The sequence below is a fragment of the Erinaceus europaeus genome, chromosome 4, assembly GCF_950295315.1.
Source record: "Erinaceus europaeus chromosome 4, mEriEur2.1, whole genome shotgun sequence".
NCBI classification, from domain to species: domain Eukaryota; kingdom Metazoa; phylum Chordata; class Mammalia; order Eulipotyphla; family Erinaceidae; genus Erinaceus; species Erinaceus europaeus.
Genome location: NC_080165.1, coordinates 5580260 through 5597915, shown reverse-complemented (window position 1 = coordinate 5597915; position 17656 = coordinate 5580260). Strand labels below are relative to the sequence as shown.

The window sequence follows — 17656 nt, the reverse complement described above, 5'->3', positions numbered from 1 at the left end:
GGTCTTTGCAGGCCCTAAGAAAAGGGACTTGGTGCTTGGTCTATGGAAATGGGTTTGCAGGACGTGAAGTTCCTTCTTCACACCGTGTTTGCACCACTGCACCACTGGGGTCGGTTACGGCTGCGCTTTTTGTTTCTTTCTCATTAAAAAGAAAGAAACTTTATTTAAAAAAAAATCAATAAAATGAAGCATGTGAGTCCCCGGGCAGGTTAGACCATCAGTCACCAGGTGGACCTGGGCAGGCGGGCATGAGCTCACACCTCCGTGCTTGGTGTCTAGACAGCAGGCAACACTAAAAACAACTTGATTTGCCTTAGAAACCAAATTCCCTTGACAGACTATGAGGCCACATGGTGTCTAAACTTCTCTCTCCCTCCCCTTCTCCCTTCCCCTCTCCCTCTCCCTCTCCCTCACACACACACACACACACACACACACACACACACACACACACAAATCAATTTACTTTTCATTAGAAACTAAACCCCCTTGACAGCTTTCAGTTCAGGGCCTAGAAGATAGTGCACCCCCCAGAGGATAGGACATGCCTCAGGCCTCAGAAGTCGCAGGTTCAGTCCCTGGGACCTCCCTATACCAGACTGAAAGTGTTCTGATCTTTCTGTGTGTGTCACTCCTAAAAATAAATAAATATTTTCCAAACAGTTGAATTTTATCTTGCTAAATCTCCCATGAAATCGCACCCCTTAAGAAGTATGAATACACTTGTCCTTTGAGCAAGTGAGGTTAAAACAGTATATGGAGCTGTTGGTTCCAGGTTCAAGAGTCCAACCTTCAACTTACTGGGGCTGTGGGTGGGGGTGGAACCAGTTATTTTGGGGGTGCTGGGTGTTGGCGCACCTGGCTGAGTACACGTTACCGAGCATAAGGACCCAGGTTCGAGCCCCCAGCCCCCACCAGTAGGGGGAAATCTTCACGAGTGGTGGAGCAGGGCTGCAAGTGTCTGTCTTTCTCCCTCTCTATCGTCCCCTTCCCTCTTGACTTCAGGCTATCTCTGTCCAATAATAAATAGAGGTTTTAAAAACTAAAGTATTTTTTTGATTTTCACCTTGAACTGCTTTATTGTTCAAAGTCAACTGTACAAGCAAATACTCTTGGTATTTACAGATGAGTAATTTAGGTTATCCTAGACCTTCAGCCCTAAAAGCAACAAGTGATATAGAATGTACTATATTTTATACAATAAGTTAATATTTTTAATTTTTTTTAAAAAAATTTATATTTATTTTCCCTTTTGTTCCCTTTGTTGTTTCTCATTATTGTAGTTGTTGTTGATGTCGTTATTGTTGAATAGGACAGAGAGAAATGGGGAGAGGAGGGGAAGACAGAGACGGGGAGAGAAAGACAGACACCTCCAGACCTGCTTCAACACTTGTGAATCGACTCGGGGGCTCCAACTGGGATCCTTACGCCGGTCCTTGTGCTTTGCGCTACCGCCCAACTCCCATAGGTTAATACTTTAACAATGAATTTTTGTATAAGTCATATTGACAGGTGAGAGTAGATAGCATAAAGGTTATGCACACAGACTCTCTTGATTGAGGCTCGGAAGTCTCAGGTTCAGTTCCCCACACCACCATTATCCAGGGCTGAACAATGCCCTGGGTATGGGTAAAATAATAATAATTATTATTATTAATAATAATATTATTATATATATAGTTTGTATTGAGTTCATACAGGGGCTTGCTTTATTTTTATATAATTGTGTCTAGCTCATCAAAGTTCAATAAATTGGCCTTTTTTTTCACACTTAAACATGTGGTCCACATCTGTGGAAGATTTTTTTCCCCACAGAATAGTATGACCAGCCATTGATTACTCTTTGCTTAATCCATTGGTAAGAACCCTGATTTGTGTAAAGGAAACTGAGCATGAAGCAGAATGTGACTCCTAGTTAGGACAGTTAAATTAACCCTAACACATGTTACAGTACACAAGGACTCAGGTTCAAGCCCCCGCCGGTCCCCTCCTGCAGGGGGAATGCTTCACAAGTGATGAAGCAGGGCTGCAGGAGTCTCTCTGTCTCTCTCCCTCTCCATTACCCCCTGCTTTCTTGATTTCTGGGTGTCTCTATCCAATAAATACATAAAGATTTTTAAATTATTAATACTAGTACAATTTCCTGTTGTGTTTGGGGTGACATCTTCTACTGGTGGGCTCAGTAGTGGGTATAAACACTTTTTAAAACTATACATACATATTTGCCTTATTTTGACATTATTCTTATCATCTTGATGAGAGAGACCACTGCTCAGCTCTGGGTGATGGTGGTGTTGGGATTGAACCCAGGACTTCAGAGCGTCAGGTATGAAAGACTTTTGCAGAACCGTGATGCTGGTTTCCCAGGTCTGACAGTAAACAATTCTAATGCTTCTTCTATTTTTGTGTCTTAACATTGTCTTTAAACAAATGAACAACACCCAGAAAAGGCTGAGTTCTCTCAACCTAAATTGGAATGAAGGAACTTTCTCTCCCATCCATTGTGATAGCCTATTGGATAGAGTAGCTCACTGATTAAAGGAAATATAATCTTGTAAATTTTGCATCAAATACAGCTGAATGTGGAAATTTTTTAATTGCCCCAAGTAAAAATTTTGAAGTATAAAAATATTTTTGCTCTCAATACTTCTTGTCTCCGAGAAACAATATTGTTTCATTTTCTTCATTCTCCAGATTCTTATTTAAAGCATCAAAGGGCACGCTGTAGCTCTGGTCTGTCAGGATTTCTTTAATCCTTCTGCATTTCCCTTATTCAATACCTTTCAGGATTTACTAGTTAATATTATCTTTGTCTCTTCTGGGATTCTTAAAATCACCCGATCAAGCTACACATTTTTCCACTTCCATTACGTTCACCCTGAAGCAGGACAACCCAAACTCCGGGAGCTGTGCTCTATCTATGGTTTCTTTGTGAGGGTGGGCCAGTTATTCTATCTTATTTCCAGAGCTTCAGTTGGGGGATGGCATTTGAATGCCCTTTTTATCACAGCTTACAAATTAGACTAATGAGCATAGAAAAGGTCTCCAGAAAGTCCTAAATTTTATTTAAAGGTCATAATATAAAAAGCAGAATGTCTCGTCTAAGTAGATAGTTTCAGATAACCTCTCCGCAAGCCTCCTTCGCCTGGGCTCATCTACTACCATTCAGTCAGCTCACAGTTTTGCTGAAAGTGACTGGAAGCCAGTCCCACAGATGTGCAGTGGAACTGGGGAGAGACTTGATGCCACCTGCAAACCATGTGCCTGTCTCTGAATGTGACGTCCTTCCCAGGACTTTCTAAAGTGCTCCAAGAGCAGTGTCAACACCGAACACCGAGAACGCTCTCAGGAAGTCTTCAGTGCTAGTCTCTTGTCTCTGGTTCTTTATTTCTCAGCCAATGGCATTCTCAGTGATGTCCTGGTAAGGACTCAGCAGCCAGGCTTAGTGGGGGTAGGGTTCAGGGTTGGGGGTAAGAACAGTTTTCAATTCATCCCGTTTGCTGGTGTTCATACTGTCAAATCCCTTACAAGGGGCAATTCAAGAAGCAGTGGACTGCTTTGCACATTTTATGTCAACTGGTTTGCAAAATTCCTGGAGCTCTAACAACTGGCTTGTGTGAGCTGCCTTCAGCAAGCTACTACTTTGTCTTTTTATAATAAGCTGTCAACGAATCTTACCGTGACTGAATTCAAGGAGTAGTTTACGTGGAACCTTCACAAAAATAACTTACAAAGATGGCCTCAACTGATTTTTTCCACTACAGAGTCAAAATAGTTTTCAATCCCTGAGGGGACTTCTGCGATTTATTCATTTACTTCTGGAAAGAAATTAAGTGGATTCGTTAGACAGAATTTCCTTTTTCTGAAACTGATTTGCCATTTGACAATGAGACGGTGCTTACTAAGATTTCCGGGAACTCTCCTCTGTAACACAGAGGGCACTGTGTTGTCAGAAGCGGGAGTTACTGAGCTCACCCTTCTGGACTACCCGAAGGACTAGGAATCGCTAGATCTATTAGATACAAGTGAAAAGCAGGCATAAACATCAGCTTGAGCAACACAGGGTCTGGGTGCTGGTACACTTGATTGAGTGCACATGTTACAATGAGCAAAGACCTGAATTCAAGCCCCCTTGGTCCCCACCTGCACGGGGGAAGCTTCACAAGGGGTAGAGAAGGGCTACAGGTGTCTCTCTGTCTCTCTCCCTCTCTATCTTCCCCCTTCCCTTTCAATTTCTGGCTGTCTCTATCCAATTAATAAAGATAATAATAATTATAAGGATAATAATAATTACAATAAAACTTTAGCAATCTATTTGTAGAACTGTTCTTCCTTGCTTGGAGAAAGTCAAATTGCAGAAGTACACTTTGGCGGCTAAAGATGGTTTGGAATTACTACAGTCGATATCTCTAAATCCTGAATCTTCGGTTCTTCCGCCTACTCTAGGTGGCCAAATGTAAGCCTGCAGTAGAAGAACGTGAGATCTTCCTCTCTCAAAGGACAAAGACCATGGACACACAGCCAAGGCATCTGTTTTGTCCAGATGCTGACAGCTCTGCTAGCAGCCAATCTGAGACCCTTGCTATAAGGTGGAGAGAAGAGAAGCCAGAGTCACAGGAGGAGAAGAAGAAACCGCTGACAACAGCGATGGTGGCCCAGCAAGCAAAGGCTGGTGGGAAATATCGACAGGCATCAGCAAATGAAGATTCGGGTCATCAGCACTCATTTCTGAATTGGGCCATGAATACCAAACAAATTAATAACATTTCCCTGAGCAGTGGAAATGGTACTCCTAGAAAACGTGGTGAGGAGGAAATGGCACTTAGTAATTAAAACTTAGTTTTCTGCATTTCTAACTCATTAGTCTGTGTTCTAGATATAGTGATCAGAAGAAGTAAACAAAAGAATTGCACAGAATACCTAAAAACGTCTTGTTCAGGGGGGGCAGGTGGTGGCGCCCCTGGTAAAGTGCATGCATTACAGGACACAAAGACTTGAGTTCAAGCCCCGGGTCTCCACCTGCAGGGAGAAAGTTTCAGGAGCTGTGAAGCAGGGCTGCGGGCGTCTCTCTCTTCCTCCCAACCGCCCTCTCTCCCCTAATTTTCTCCCTGTTCTATCAAACAAAAGAAATAAAGTTTAAAAAAATAAAACATATATGTTTTTCCCCCTTTTGTGGCCCTTGTTGTTGTAGCCTTGTTGTGGTTATTATTGTTGATGTTGATGTAGTCGTTGTTGGATAGGACAGAGAGAAATGGAGAGAGGAGAGGAAGACAGAGGGGGAGAGAAAGACAGACACCTGCAGACCTGCTTCACTGCCTGTGAAGCAGCTCCCCTGCAGGTGGAGAGCCGGGGGCTTGAACCAGGATCCTTATGCCAGTCCTTGCGCTTTGCGCCATGTGCACTTAACCTGCTATGCTACTGCCCAACTCCCAAAATATGTTTTTAAAAGAATTATTCTCAGGAATTACTCTCTTCCTACCTACCATTATCAGATTAATTAATAAGCAGAAATAATCTTTCCTTCCTCCCACTGATGGAGTCGTTAAAGGGAAATTTTTAGAGTGAGAAGTCTCATTTTACTGCAGAGGATTAAAGTAATCAGGTAAGAGAATATGTAACTCAACTATTGAAAAGCTAGTAGGAATATTTTTATTCATTGAAGTAGTTTATTTTTTTTACCAGAATATTTATCTGCTGGCTTTTAAAAACTGTAGAACTATTCTCAAACACGGTCACACTCTGTGAAAAGCAACTTAGAAAATGGCCAAAAAGCAAATAGAAGTCTTCCTGTGTCTTACAGTTACACTTGCGAGTTTGCCTAAGTAACAAGTATTTACTTAACAAAAGGGTATTCTACGGTCTTCACAATGAAACGCTCTTTATGCCTTTTATTTTGACAATTCTGAGAGATACTAGCTTTAACATGGTCATAATAACAAAGAGGAAATAAGGCTAAGAAAAGCATGACAACTTTAGACATTCTAGTTATGTTAAGCATTGGTAGGAGAGAAGGGAAGACCACATTCCATAAGTATTAGAATGTACAGGGGGGGAAAAAACCTGTGTGACAAGATTTTGTTTCCAATTGTTCTCATATTTTTATGGGGCTTGTTTCCTGAGTCTTCCTTGCGCTGCTTGCTCAGGCTAAAAGGATTAACAAAATACCTTGCTCCAGCCTGACCCTGAGTCTCTGCAGAGGTCATGAGGCGTCTCACGTGTGTTTAGTTACTGATGGAGGTGGACGGTTGGAGGATTTGTTCTGAAGAATAAAGACCTCAAGGGAGAATACTGGAATTTCTTTACCAAAACTTTCCTCTACCTCTAAAAATTAAAAAAAAAAAAAAAAAGAGGCCATGGGGGTCGGGCGGTGGCACAGAGGGTTAAGCGCACATGGCGCAAAGCACAAGGACCAGAGTAAGGATCCCGGTTCGAGCCTCCGGCTCCCCACCTGCAGGGGAGTCGCTTCACAGGTGGTGAAGCAGGTCTGCAGGTGTCTGTCTTTCTCTCCCCCTCTCTGTCTTCCCCTCCTCTCTCCATTTCTCTCTGTCCTATCCAACAATAATGACATCAACAACAACAATAATAACCACAACAAGGGCAACAAAAGGGGGGAAAATGGCCTCCAGGAGCTGTGGATTCATGGTGCAGGCACCGAGCCCAGCAATAACCCTGGAGGCAAAAAAAAAAAAAAAAAAAACAAGACCAGACAGTGGCACACCTGGTTAAACACACTTACTAAAGTGCTCAAGGACCGGGTTCAAGCCCCTGGTCCCCACCTGCAGGGGAGAAAGCTTCATGAGTGGTAAAGCAGGGCTGTAGGTCTCTCTCTCTCTCTCTCTCTCTCTAAATTTCTCTCTGTCTCTATCCAATAATAAATTAAATTAAAAAAAAAAACTTTACCTCCAAGTGAAAAAGTATGAACTGTTACATGTCACTTTATAAGGGAAAAGAAACTAGGCATTCAGTGCTGTAAAATCAAGAACGCTTATTTGCTGACAGAAGGCAAATTGCCCAAAGTCCAGATCATGATTCTATCAATCCTCGTGCACACCCTGGGAGTCCAGCAAAGCCAAAGCGTCTAGCACTGAAAGAACCCTTAGTCTGTACACAACAAATAAAAGAATAAGTATTTACATAACCATCTTAATTACAGACACTTGTAGTATGGGTGGGGGAAAAAGCCATCTAGGAATATGCATGTGATTTGGGTAATGGCGTGCTGGCTTCTTGGCAAGATAACTTAATCAAGTCCACCAGTAACTGAAATCGTTCTTTTATCTCCAGTCTACCAATAATAATTTAAGTCATTCGAGTAGAATTCTTAAGAGCACCTCCCAGAGATTCTAGCACAAGAGATGGAAGGATAAGTGAGGTATAGACTCTACCTAGTAGAACTCATTATATATAATATTCATTATATACTCATTATATATATAATACATATATGTTATATATACTATATATAATATATACTACTCATTATATATATATATATATATATATATATATATATATATATATATACAGTGTTTTTTATTTTGTTTTCTTATTGGGTAGAGATGGAAAGAAATTGAGAGAGGAGGGAGAGATAGAGAGGGAGAGAGACAGAGAGACACCGGCAGCCTTTCTTCACCACTTGTGAAGCTTTCTCCCTGCAGATAGGGACCAGGGACTTGAACCCAGGTCCTTGCACACTATAACATGGGTGCTTAGCCAGGTATGCTATCCCCTGCCCCCTTTTTTTTTATTGAGAAAGAGAGAGGGGGTTTGTGCAATGTGGCTCACATGTAAAATGACTGTAATAGTGAATACCATGACAAAAGTTTATTCCACCAGAGTAAGGGCTGAATCAGGAGTTGGTACAGGGAAGATTCTGAGCTTGATTCATTGCTAAACCCACATCTGTCTGACCCAGAGGCAACCATCCATTTTGGAGATGTCTCAAGATTGTCAGACACTTCCTGAATCAAAGGAAGAGGATCTTGTGACACGGTGTGGCCAGTAGTCACTGGATTTGTGTTACTCACAGGACACACTCTATCTACAGTGCACCCTAGGACTTGTCACAGTTGCTGAGCTCTGGCCAGATGCAGTGCAACCACTACCACAATCACATTTTTTTTAATTAATTAATTTCCCCTTTTTGTTGCCCTCGTTTTTCATTGCTATTGTAGTTATTGTTGTTGTTGTTGATGTCATCGTTGTTGGACAGGACAGAGAGAAATGGAGAGAGGAGGGGAAGACAGAGAGGGGGAGAGAAAGACAGACATCTGCAGACCTGCTTCACCACCTGGGAAGCGACTCCCCTGCAGGTGGGGAGCCGGGGGCTCGAACTGGGATCCTTATGCCAATCCCTGCGCTTTGTGCCATGTGCGCTTAACCCGCTGCGCTACTGCCCGACCCCCCCACAATCAAATTGCAGAAAACTCTGAGCAGCCTCCAGCGTTCCCTCACGCCTTTCTATAGTGAACGCCTGTCCCCCTCGTTCACATCCATCACTCACCTCCTGTTCCTTCTAAAATGTCGTGTCAACAGAATAACAGCATCCACAGTTTGCATTTGTTAAATGTCTGCAGGGCCAAGAAAATAACTCACCAGGCTCTGTGTGTTCCTTATGCCACATGGGGGGTGTCACGGCACAGGGCAAGGTGAGGGGAGCTAAGGTGCTGTGTTGCCTCTTTTTTCTCTGTCTCTCTCTCCCTGTTTCTCTACCTGAGTGAAAATATAGGAGTGAGATCAGTGACATCAAATATGTGTAAGACTCCAGCTGCAAGCTCAACAAAACAAACAAACATCAATCACTTTTTTTTCACTGAATGATTTTGATATCATCCATGCTGCCCTATGCCTGCGAACCTTGTTTACACATTTACCAGCCAATAGACATGAAGTCGCAGCTGTATTTCATTATCTTCCAATACTGTGAAAATGTAATATTTATATGATAGTCTTATATACATGAGAATTGATTTGTTGCTTCATCATACATCATCCACCAAATACTAGTGAGAACTCATGAAAGTCAACAGCCAAAAAAAAAAAAAAGCAATGCATTAAAAATACAGAGAATCTGAATAGATATTTAGACATGTTTCCAAGGGAAACTTATAGATGACCAACACTGACATAAGAAAGTATTCACTACCACATATTATTAGGGGAACGTGAACGAAAATAGCATTGGAAATACCAGCTCACATCTGTGAAGATGGCTGTTGTCCATAAGGCAAGAAACAATTGTTGGGGGAGTCGGGCGGTAGCACAGCAGGTTAAGCGCAGGTGGAACAAAGTTCAAGGACCAGCATCAGGATCAGGGGAGTCGCTTCACAGGTGGTGAAGCAGGTCTGCAGGTGTCTCTGTCTTTCTCTCCCCTTCTCTGTCTTCCCCTCCTCTCTCCATTTCTCTCTGTCCTATCCAACAACAACAACATCAATAATAACTACAACAATAAAACAACAAGGACAACAAAAGGGAATAAATAAATAAATATTTTTTAAAAAGAAACTAGTGTTGGAGAAAGTGGGAAGAACACCTGTACAGTGTAAGAATTGTAACTTGGTGTAGCCATTATGTGAATAATCTGAAGATCCCTAGAAAAAATGAAAATGGAAATTCCATATGATCTAGTTATTCCATACTAAGTATTTAGCCAAAGCACAGATACATGTACTGTTGGTCTGCTTCTAATTCTGCTTCTAAAACCCCTTCTGTTTCATTGGTTTAATCCCCCCTGCTTAACACTGTATTCTATTTACATAACCACTGTTAACTAAGCACCGCCCTGCCTGCAGGGCATTGGTTTAATCCCCACTGGTTCAGGATGTCTATTTGCTCCGCCCCCTCTCGTAGTCACCCTGATTTCCACCAGTCTCTTTTCTCTCCACCCTCTCTATGTCACATCCTGTTTCCACCCTACTTGGCGAGTATATATAAGGACAGGATTGTGATTATAGATAGCTTAGATTGCGTTGTGTTCCACATGAATAAAGAGATACTGCATACAGCTCAGCCATGAGTCCCTGTGGTCTGTCTCCCGCCTGCGAAGCTAGCCCGGCAATGTACCACCATGTTCATTACAGCATTGGGTACAGTAGCTAAGAATTAGGAACAAAATCTGTGCCCTTCAATATAGGATTAGATAAAGAAGATAAACTATCAGTACATGATGGGCTACTAATCAGCTATGAGTAGATGTTATCAAAATGAAAAATGATGCCCTATAGTGACAGGCTGGGGATATGGATCAACTGTCCAAAGCCCATGTCCAGTGGAGAATCAATTACAGAAGCCAGAGGCCCTTCCTTCTGCCTCCCATAAAGAATGTTGGTCCACGCTCCCAGAGGGGGTTTATATTAAGGGAAGATGAGCACAAGGCTCTGAACCTCAGTTCCACAGGGAGCTGGAACTTTTGTGACATGAAATGTTTGTTTTTGCACCGTCGCTGGGAGCAAAGAGACTCTGAAAAATACCTGAAGAAGTCAACAGCTATTTCTCTTATCTCAGAGGGAAGAGGAAAAGGAAAGACAACTAAACATAGGGTGATTTCATTCACAAGTGGAATACAGAGAATTGAAACACATAAACTTGAAAAAAGATATATATTCAACCCATAACTATGCTCTTCAGAGAACTACTGTGGTTACTATTGGGGAAGACACAGAACTCTGTGTGGGAGTGGTGTGAAATTATACCCCTATGATCTTACAATTCACTAAAAAATAACTAATAAACACACACACTATCCTCTTAATCACAAATAACATGAATGGACCTAAAACTAAAGTTAATTCAGTAAAAATTTCAATGTAAAGTTAATAGATTTACATTGAAGTGAAAATAATACATAGCATAAAGTTATCTATCACATACTAAGAATAATCCAGGGCTGGGGAGACAGAATAATGGTCATGCAAGACAATTTTTAAACCTGAGGTCCTGAATCAATCCCTATTAGCACCAACATGAAGCAGAGCTGAGCAGTGCTCTGGTAAATTAAAGGAATAATAATAAAATAACACAAAAATAAAAAAGATCTGACAAGGAAACAGTTGTTCAAATTATAGTGTTTCCTATCAAGGATATATGATTTCTAAAGCAGAAATGAACAGATTTGTAAAAGTAACTTGACAAGTTCACAATAATATTGAGATTTTACCAAATCATCAAAAAATAATAAGATCATGCAAATAAGAGTTTTTGAAGTTTACAGACTATAGCAATTCAAATGATGAGTTTATTAGCTTAATATAATAGACATACAAAGGGGCCTGTATTTAAGAAATAGAATTGAGGGAGTCAGCCGGTAGCACAGTGGTTAAGCGCACATGGTGCAAAGCACAAGGACCAGGCATAAGGATCCCGGTTCGAGACCCCGGCTTCCCACCAGCAGGGGATTCACTTCACAGGCATGAAGCAGGTCTGAAGGTGTCTGTCTTTCTCTCCCCCTGCTTTCCGCTCCTCTCTCCATTTCTTTCTGTCCTATCCAACAACGATGACATCAACAGCAATAGTAACTACCACAACAATAAAAAGAAGGGCAACAAAATGGAAATAAATATAAAAAAAGAAAGATAAAGAAATAGAATTGATATATTGGCTAATGGTGGGTCATTAGATAAATATAAATAAATTGTACTTGAAAAAAATAAAACATTCTAGCAGTTACATATTCATGCATCTCATGACAGAGACAGAAACCAGAGTCTCACTCTGGCGTATTTGGTGACCAGCACTGATTTCGGGGTCTCACACATGCAAGTCTTTCCCATGCATATTTAAACCTTTTTCTTCTTTTTACTGATTTACAAATTGAAACCAAAGATTGGTTTACAAATTGCAAGATTTTAGGGTTGTTGTTACACACACACACACACACACACACACACACACACACACACACACGTCATAAATAAAAGAAACAAGTGTTGGCAAAGATGTGATTCTAAAAAAGGAACTCTCTCACACTATCAGTGTGAATGTAAATTCATCCAGTTCTGTTGGGGAATAGTATGGAGATTTCCCAGAACATGAAAAATAGGGTCGCCATAGCAGTGAAGTCTCTCTCTTGGGTAGTGTGTGGCTTTGCCAGGTCTGCACACCAGCTTCCCACCTGGCCCTGACTGCATTGAAGAACACTTTGGCGCTGTGATCTCTCTCTCTCTCCGTCTCTCTCTCTCTTTCTCTCTCTCTTCCCCCTATATATATATTTTTGAAGAAATTCATGAGTGTAAATTGATATATAAAACTGTTTTTTAAGTTTCTTTAATTGGGGATTAATGGTATTAATAGTTATTATTAGCAGTACAAAGGTGTCTTTCAGTAGCCTGGCGGTGGTGCACCTGGTTAAGCACACACATTGCAGTGTGCAAGGACCTGGGTTCAAGCTGGGGGAAAGTTTCACGAGTGGTGAGGCAGGGCTGCAGGTGTATCTCTGTCTCTTCCCCTGTCTATCTCCTTCTCCCGTCTCAATTTCTCTACGTCTCTATCCAATAATAAATAAAATAAAAGATTAAAAAGTGTTTTAAAATAAAGGTATCTTTCAAACGTCAAATGATCCTAATGGAGGCACAGAATTAGTGTTTTCTTGGACTTAGCAGATTGAACTTTGACTTTCGTTTTATACTTCTGGTATTTTACAATGGGGAGGTTGTAAGGTTAGTTTATAAAAACATAATCATTTCTTATTTATTTATGCCAGAGCACTGTTCAGCTATGTCTCATGGTGGTGCCAAGATCTGAACTTCAGAGTCTCAGGCTTGAGAATCATTTTCATAACCATTATGCTATCTCCTTGGTCTCAAAACACTTAATTTTATTAGAACTCAAGTCTACTTTTGAGAATTTAAAGTAACTTTTTTAAACACATATTTAATTAATTTATTTATTTGCTTGAAACAGAGAGAAATTGAGAGGAGGGGGAAGACAGAGAAAGAAAGAGACAGAGAGACACCTGCTTTACTACTCGTGAAGCTTTTCCCCTGCAGGTGAGGACCAGGGGCTGAAACCAGGTCCTTGTGCACTGTGATGTGTGTGCTTAACCAGGTGCACCACTGCCAGGCCCCTAAAGAGACTTTCATATTAATTCAGATAGGAAAGTATACCTCTAACATAACAAAGTAAAATTCTGCTATGAAATACATATGAAATTGGGGGACTTTATATCTTAAGTACAGAATCAGCATAGTCAAAAAACCCAAGGAGAAATCCTTTCTTTACATTTCAATCTAAGTGATCTAGATACTTTTCAAATTTGTCCTAAAATTAAAAAAAAAACTGGCTATACCAAGTGTGGCTGATAAAATAAAACAACTAGGACTTGTACACATGGTTGGTGAGAATACAGAATGATCATTTGGAATCTGAAAATTCATTCTGGCAGTTGCTAAAAAAATTTTTAAACACAAACTTACTCAATGACTGAGAAAATTTTACTTCTAGGCATTTGTTCAAGAGTGAAAAAAACATATATATATATATATATGTATATTTATTCATTTAAAAATTCTGTTCAAGAGTGTTCACTCCAACTTTATTCATAATAGCCCTAAACAGGAAGAGATAAAATGTTTACAGAAGCGTTCCTCTGTCTCCCTCCAGACAAAAGCATTAATCTTTTTTTTATATTGTGTGAAGTAAATTTTTACATCATCATCATCGTTCTTGTTATTATGACCCATAGATATCCAGCGGCCCTAACACCATTTGCTAAAAGGACAGTTCTTTCTCTCATTGAATTATAATAGGAATTGATTTATCCTTTTTGAAAATCAATTTTCGGAAATGTGGAGATTTATTTCTGGACTCTAGACTCACCCATTTATACCATCTCTAAAAACTCCCAAAGGTTGGCACGTGGAAAGCACACTAATTCCCTCAGGCCATTAGTAAACTGTGTCCTCAGAGCATTGTATGTGTCAGATGAGTGACAGGAGAGAGAGAGAGAGAGAGGACCCAGGAACCAAGCTTGTGGTGGCGAGGTAATTCAAATCTTTATTCATCTGAGTGCCCAAGAATCAGGTGGTAGCACACCTGGTTAAGCCATGTGGCGCAAACTGCAATGGCCGGCGCCAGCCTCTTGGTCCTCACTAGCGCACTCCTCCAGGCCGGAAAACGGAAGAGGCAAGTTGGAAACGGAAGTGGCTTGACAATACAATACATGGTTAGGAAAGGGGCGGAGAAAGGTAAAAGGGAGCTGGGAAAGGTAGGGACTTCCTTAGGAACTGTTGCTAGGGATTCGACTGGTAGGATTAATAGTACTCTGCGGGAAACAGGGAGGAGACCTTTCAGGCAAAGCCATGATTACGTAGACAATAAGGGAGCAGGCCATAGTATCAGGAATGCAGGGTGCTTTGTGAGGCAGGGAGTCTGATAAGATAAGCAAACCTAGAGAGTCAGGCAGTAGCCGCCCAGTAGGTTAAGCGCATGTGGTGCAAAGCGCAAGGACCAGTAGAAGAATCCCAGTTCGAGCCCCCGGTTCCCCAGCTGCAGGGGAGTCACTTCACAGGCGGTGAAGCAGATCTGCAGGTGTCTGTCTTTCTCTTCCCCCCCTCTGTCTTCCCCTCCTCTCTCTATTTCTCTCTGTCCTATCCAACAATGACAATATCAATAATAACTACAACAATAAAAACAAGGGCAACAAAAGGAATAAATAAATAAATAAAATATTTTTTAAAATATAAGCAAATCTTGGGGGGTCGTGTCCCTCCTCGCTTGACCTCTCAGTAGAGAAAGAGAGACTGACAGGATGGATGTCCCCTCAAGTCAAGCCCTGTCAAGCTCAACCACATCCTCACAATTTCCCTACATATATGAACCCAGAGGCTTCCCCTTCAGTGTCTGTCTCCTGCATCTGTTGAGATCGTGGGTGTGGTAAAGGCAGAAGCATCCTTGTCTCACTCCAGACAAGAAAGCAGAGTTCCCCAATCCAACTTCAGGGCAGCACTGACTTAAATAAATCCAGCTTCCTGATGTGCCCTGTCACTGAACTTGCTGCCAAAGCGTCCAAGTGTAATTATCCAGGACACCCTCTGACACTGCCATGTCCAGAGCCTTGCAGGACAAACACTCCAGCGGTGAAGCAACACCTATATCCGGTGCAGCCAAGAGCACCTCATCCTGCTTTGGGACACTTGCCAGTCGAAAGGAACCAATTAAGGGAGAACACCTGCTGCGTTCATATTGTCTGCCAAGATCTTCCTTTCAAAAGCTAGCCGGAAATAGCACGGCTGTTCCTGTGACTAGAGTGGGTGACCTGCCTGCTCACTGTGTATAAACTCTTCTCCTTAGACAGGCCGTGGAAAAGTAGATGCATTAAAAATAAAAGTAGCTGAATTTCATAGTGGTGTGAACCTGTACGCACATGCGCACACACGGTCTACCAGAGTAGAACACAGTTGAGGCAAGATGGCTATAGTTTAGTTCCAGGCTCATTTCAGTTCCTTGCTGCAACTGTCAAGGTTTCAGGTAAACACAAGCAAATCAACAGAACAAGACCATCTGTTTACCTCACATCTTACAGCACAGTAGGATGCCCAGAACTCTGAGCTTTGTCATGAGAACTGACAACTCTACCTAATGCTGAAAACAAAAGCAAGCTACAAGTGCATACTCACAAACATCAAAAGATAATTCACACATCCGACCACGGGAAAATATGGCTTCAGGCACTTTGAGGAGATTTTAGTTTGAGAAATGACAGTGTAAGCAACTCCAATTTATAGATAGCCTCATCTTGGAGAAGCAGCAGGCACCCATAAATTCCTGTTTAGCTCAGGGTGGATATCTGACTCAGGAAGGTGAGCTTTCTTTTTACACAGGCCCCTTATCACTTATGAGCACAAATTAACAAAATTTAACACCATTTCTTTCATCTGAGAGAGACGGCGGGCAGCATACCCCTCAGTTTGGGCACATGACACATCAGGGCTCAAACTTGGGTTTTTTACCCCTGCAAGTTCTTTTTTAAAAATATTTTATTTATTAATTAATGAGAGAGATATGAGAGAGAGAGAAAGAACCAGCATCACGGGAGTCGGGCTGTAGCACAGCGGGTTAAGCGCACGTGGTGCAAAGCGCAAGGACCGGTGTAAGGATCCCGGTTCAAACTCCGGCTCCCCACCTACAGGGGAGTCGCATCACAGGTGGTGAAGCAGGTCTGCAGGTGTCTGTCTTTCTCTCCCCCTCTCTGTCTTTCCCTCCTCTCTCCATTTCTCTCTATCCTAGCCAACAACACTGACAGCAATAATAACTACAACAATAAAACAACAAAGGCAACAAAAAGGAACAAATAAATAAATAAATAAATAAATAAATAAATAAATAGAAGAACCAGCATCACACTGGTACGTGTGCTGCCGGAGATCAAACCTGGGACGTCATGCTTGAGAGTCCAGTGCTGTATCCACTGGGACACCTGTGCTACCTCCTGGACCACCTCCTGTAAGTTCTATGCTCTACAGCTGAGTCATCTACCCTGTGAATTCACCACCATCTTTTTAAAAATTTTTTAATTGTTTATATTTATTTCCCCTTTTGTTGCTGTTGTTTTTTTTAATTATTGTTGTAGTTATTATTGTTACAGGTGTTGTCATTGTTGGATAGGACAGAGAGAAATGGAGAGAGGAGGGGAAGACAGAGAGGGGCAGAGAAAGACAGACACCTGCAGACCTGCTTCACCGCTTGTGAAGCGACTCCCCGGCAGGTGGGGAGCCGGGGGCTCGAACCAGGATCCTTATGCTTGGTCCTTGTGCTTTGCGCCACGTGTGCTTAACCCGCTGGCTACCGCCGGACTCCCTTGCTAACTTATTTATGTGAGTGAGAGAGACACAGAAACAGAGCATCACTCTGGCACATGCAATGCCAAGGATAGAACGTAGGACCTTGGACTTCACAGAGCCCGGCACTTCAGGCAGGACAGCACCTCTCAGGCTGTGTGTGAAGCAGTTTCAGATCTACTTGCTCTTCCTCTCTCCGTACCACAGATAACTGCAAGCCCAGGGAGCGGCGTGACCACTCTCCACCCTTCTGATCACAGGCTTCCCATGGAATCATCCTTAGCTTTTATTTTCTGTGCTTTGCCTCCTCCCCACTTTAATTATTCCCAGTTTACAGGCGATCGAATTCATATACTACCCTTCTGCCCTTTAGATTTGATTCTTCTGAGTTGTCTATCTAGAATTATGATCAACTCTTTCTAAATTAATAAGGCAAATTGGTGACTTAACTAACTGAGCTCCCAGGGAAATGCAGAGATGACAGCAACTTGTTCCTGCCTGCCATTGCCACCAGCTCCTGTCTCCTCCACATAATACACAGGAGACCGCTAACGACACAGTTCCTAGTCAGACACTGTCTTTATTGTTCCACTACTGTGCTGAGCTGGGTCTTCTCAACTGAAAAAAAATACCTAGAATTCCTTATATACAGCCCAAAGCAGTCCCTGCAGCTACATGCCAGTCACCCAGCATAGAGTTTCTGCAGCACCTACTTAGCCGCCCTCCCTGCCCCCCAACTCCCCCGTGAACCTTCTGCAGTCTGTCCTCCACCAGGGAGAACTTTCTCTTCGGTCCATCGGCGTCTAGGAGACCCAATCTTTTCTCCAGGTCCAAGCGTTTGCTGCTTTTCTCTCCCTACAGATGCAAAGTCAGCCTGAGATGCC

The 17656-nt window shown here is 42.1% G+C and overlaps 1 protein-coding gene across 3 annotated transcripts in view; it reads right to left on the bottom strand.

Moving 5' to 3' along the window:
* Window positions 1–17656, bottom strand: part of PHACTR2 (phosphatase and actin regulator 2) — a 275038-nt gene that overhangs the window by 175087 nt on the left and 82295 nt on the right. For 2 of the 3 annotated variants that reach the window (XM_016185904.2, XM_060188671.1), the window contains exon 1: window positions 8596–8638. The exons of the other annotated variant lie outside the window; for it this stretch is intronic. In XM_016185904.2, the coding sequence (XP_016041390.2) occupies window positions 8596–8623 (28 nt within the window). In that variant the 5' untranslated portion in view covers window positions 8624–8638. Of the gene's footprint in view, window positions 1–8595; window positions 8639–17656 lie in introns of those variants that run through there. 3 annotated transcript variants of the gene reach the window in all.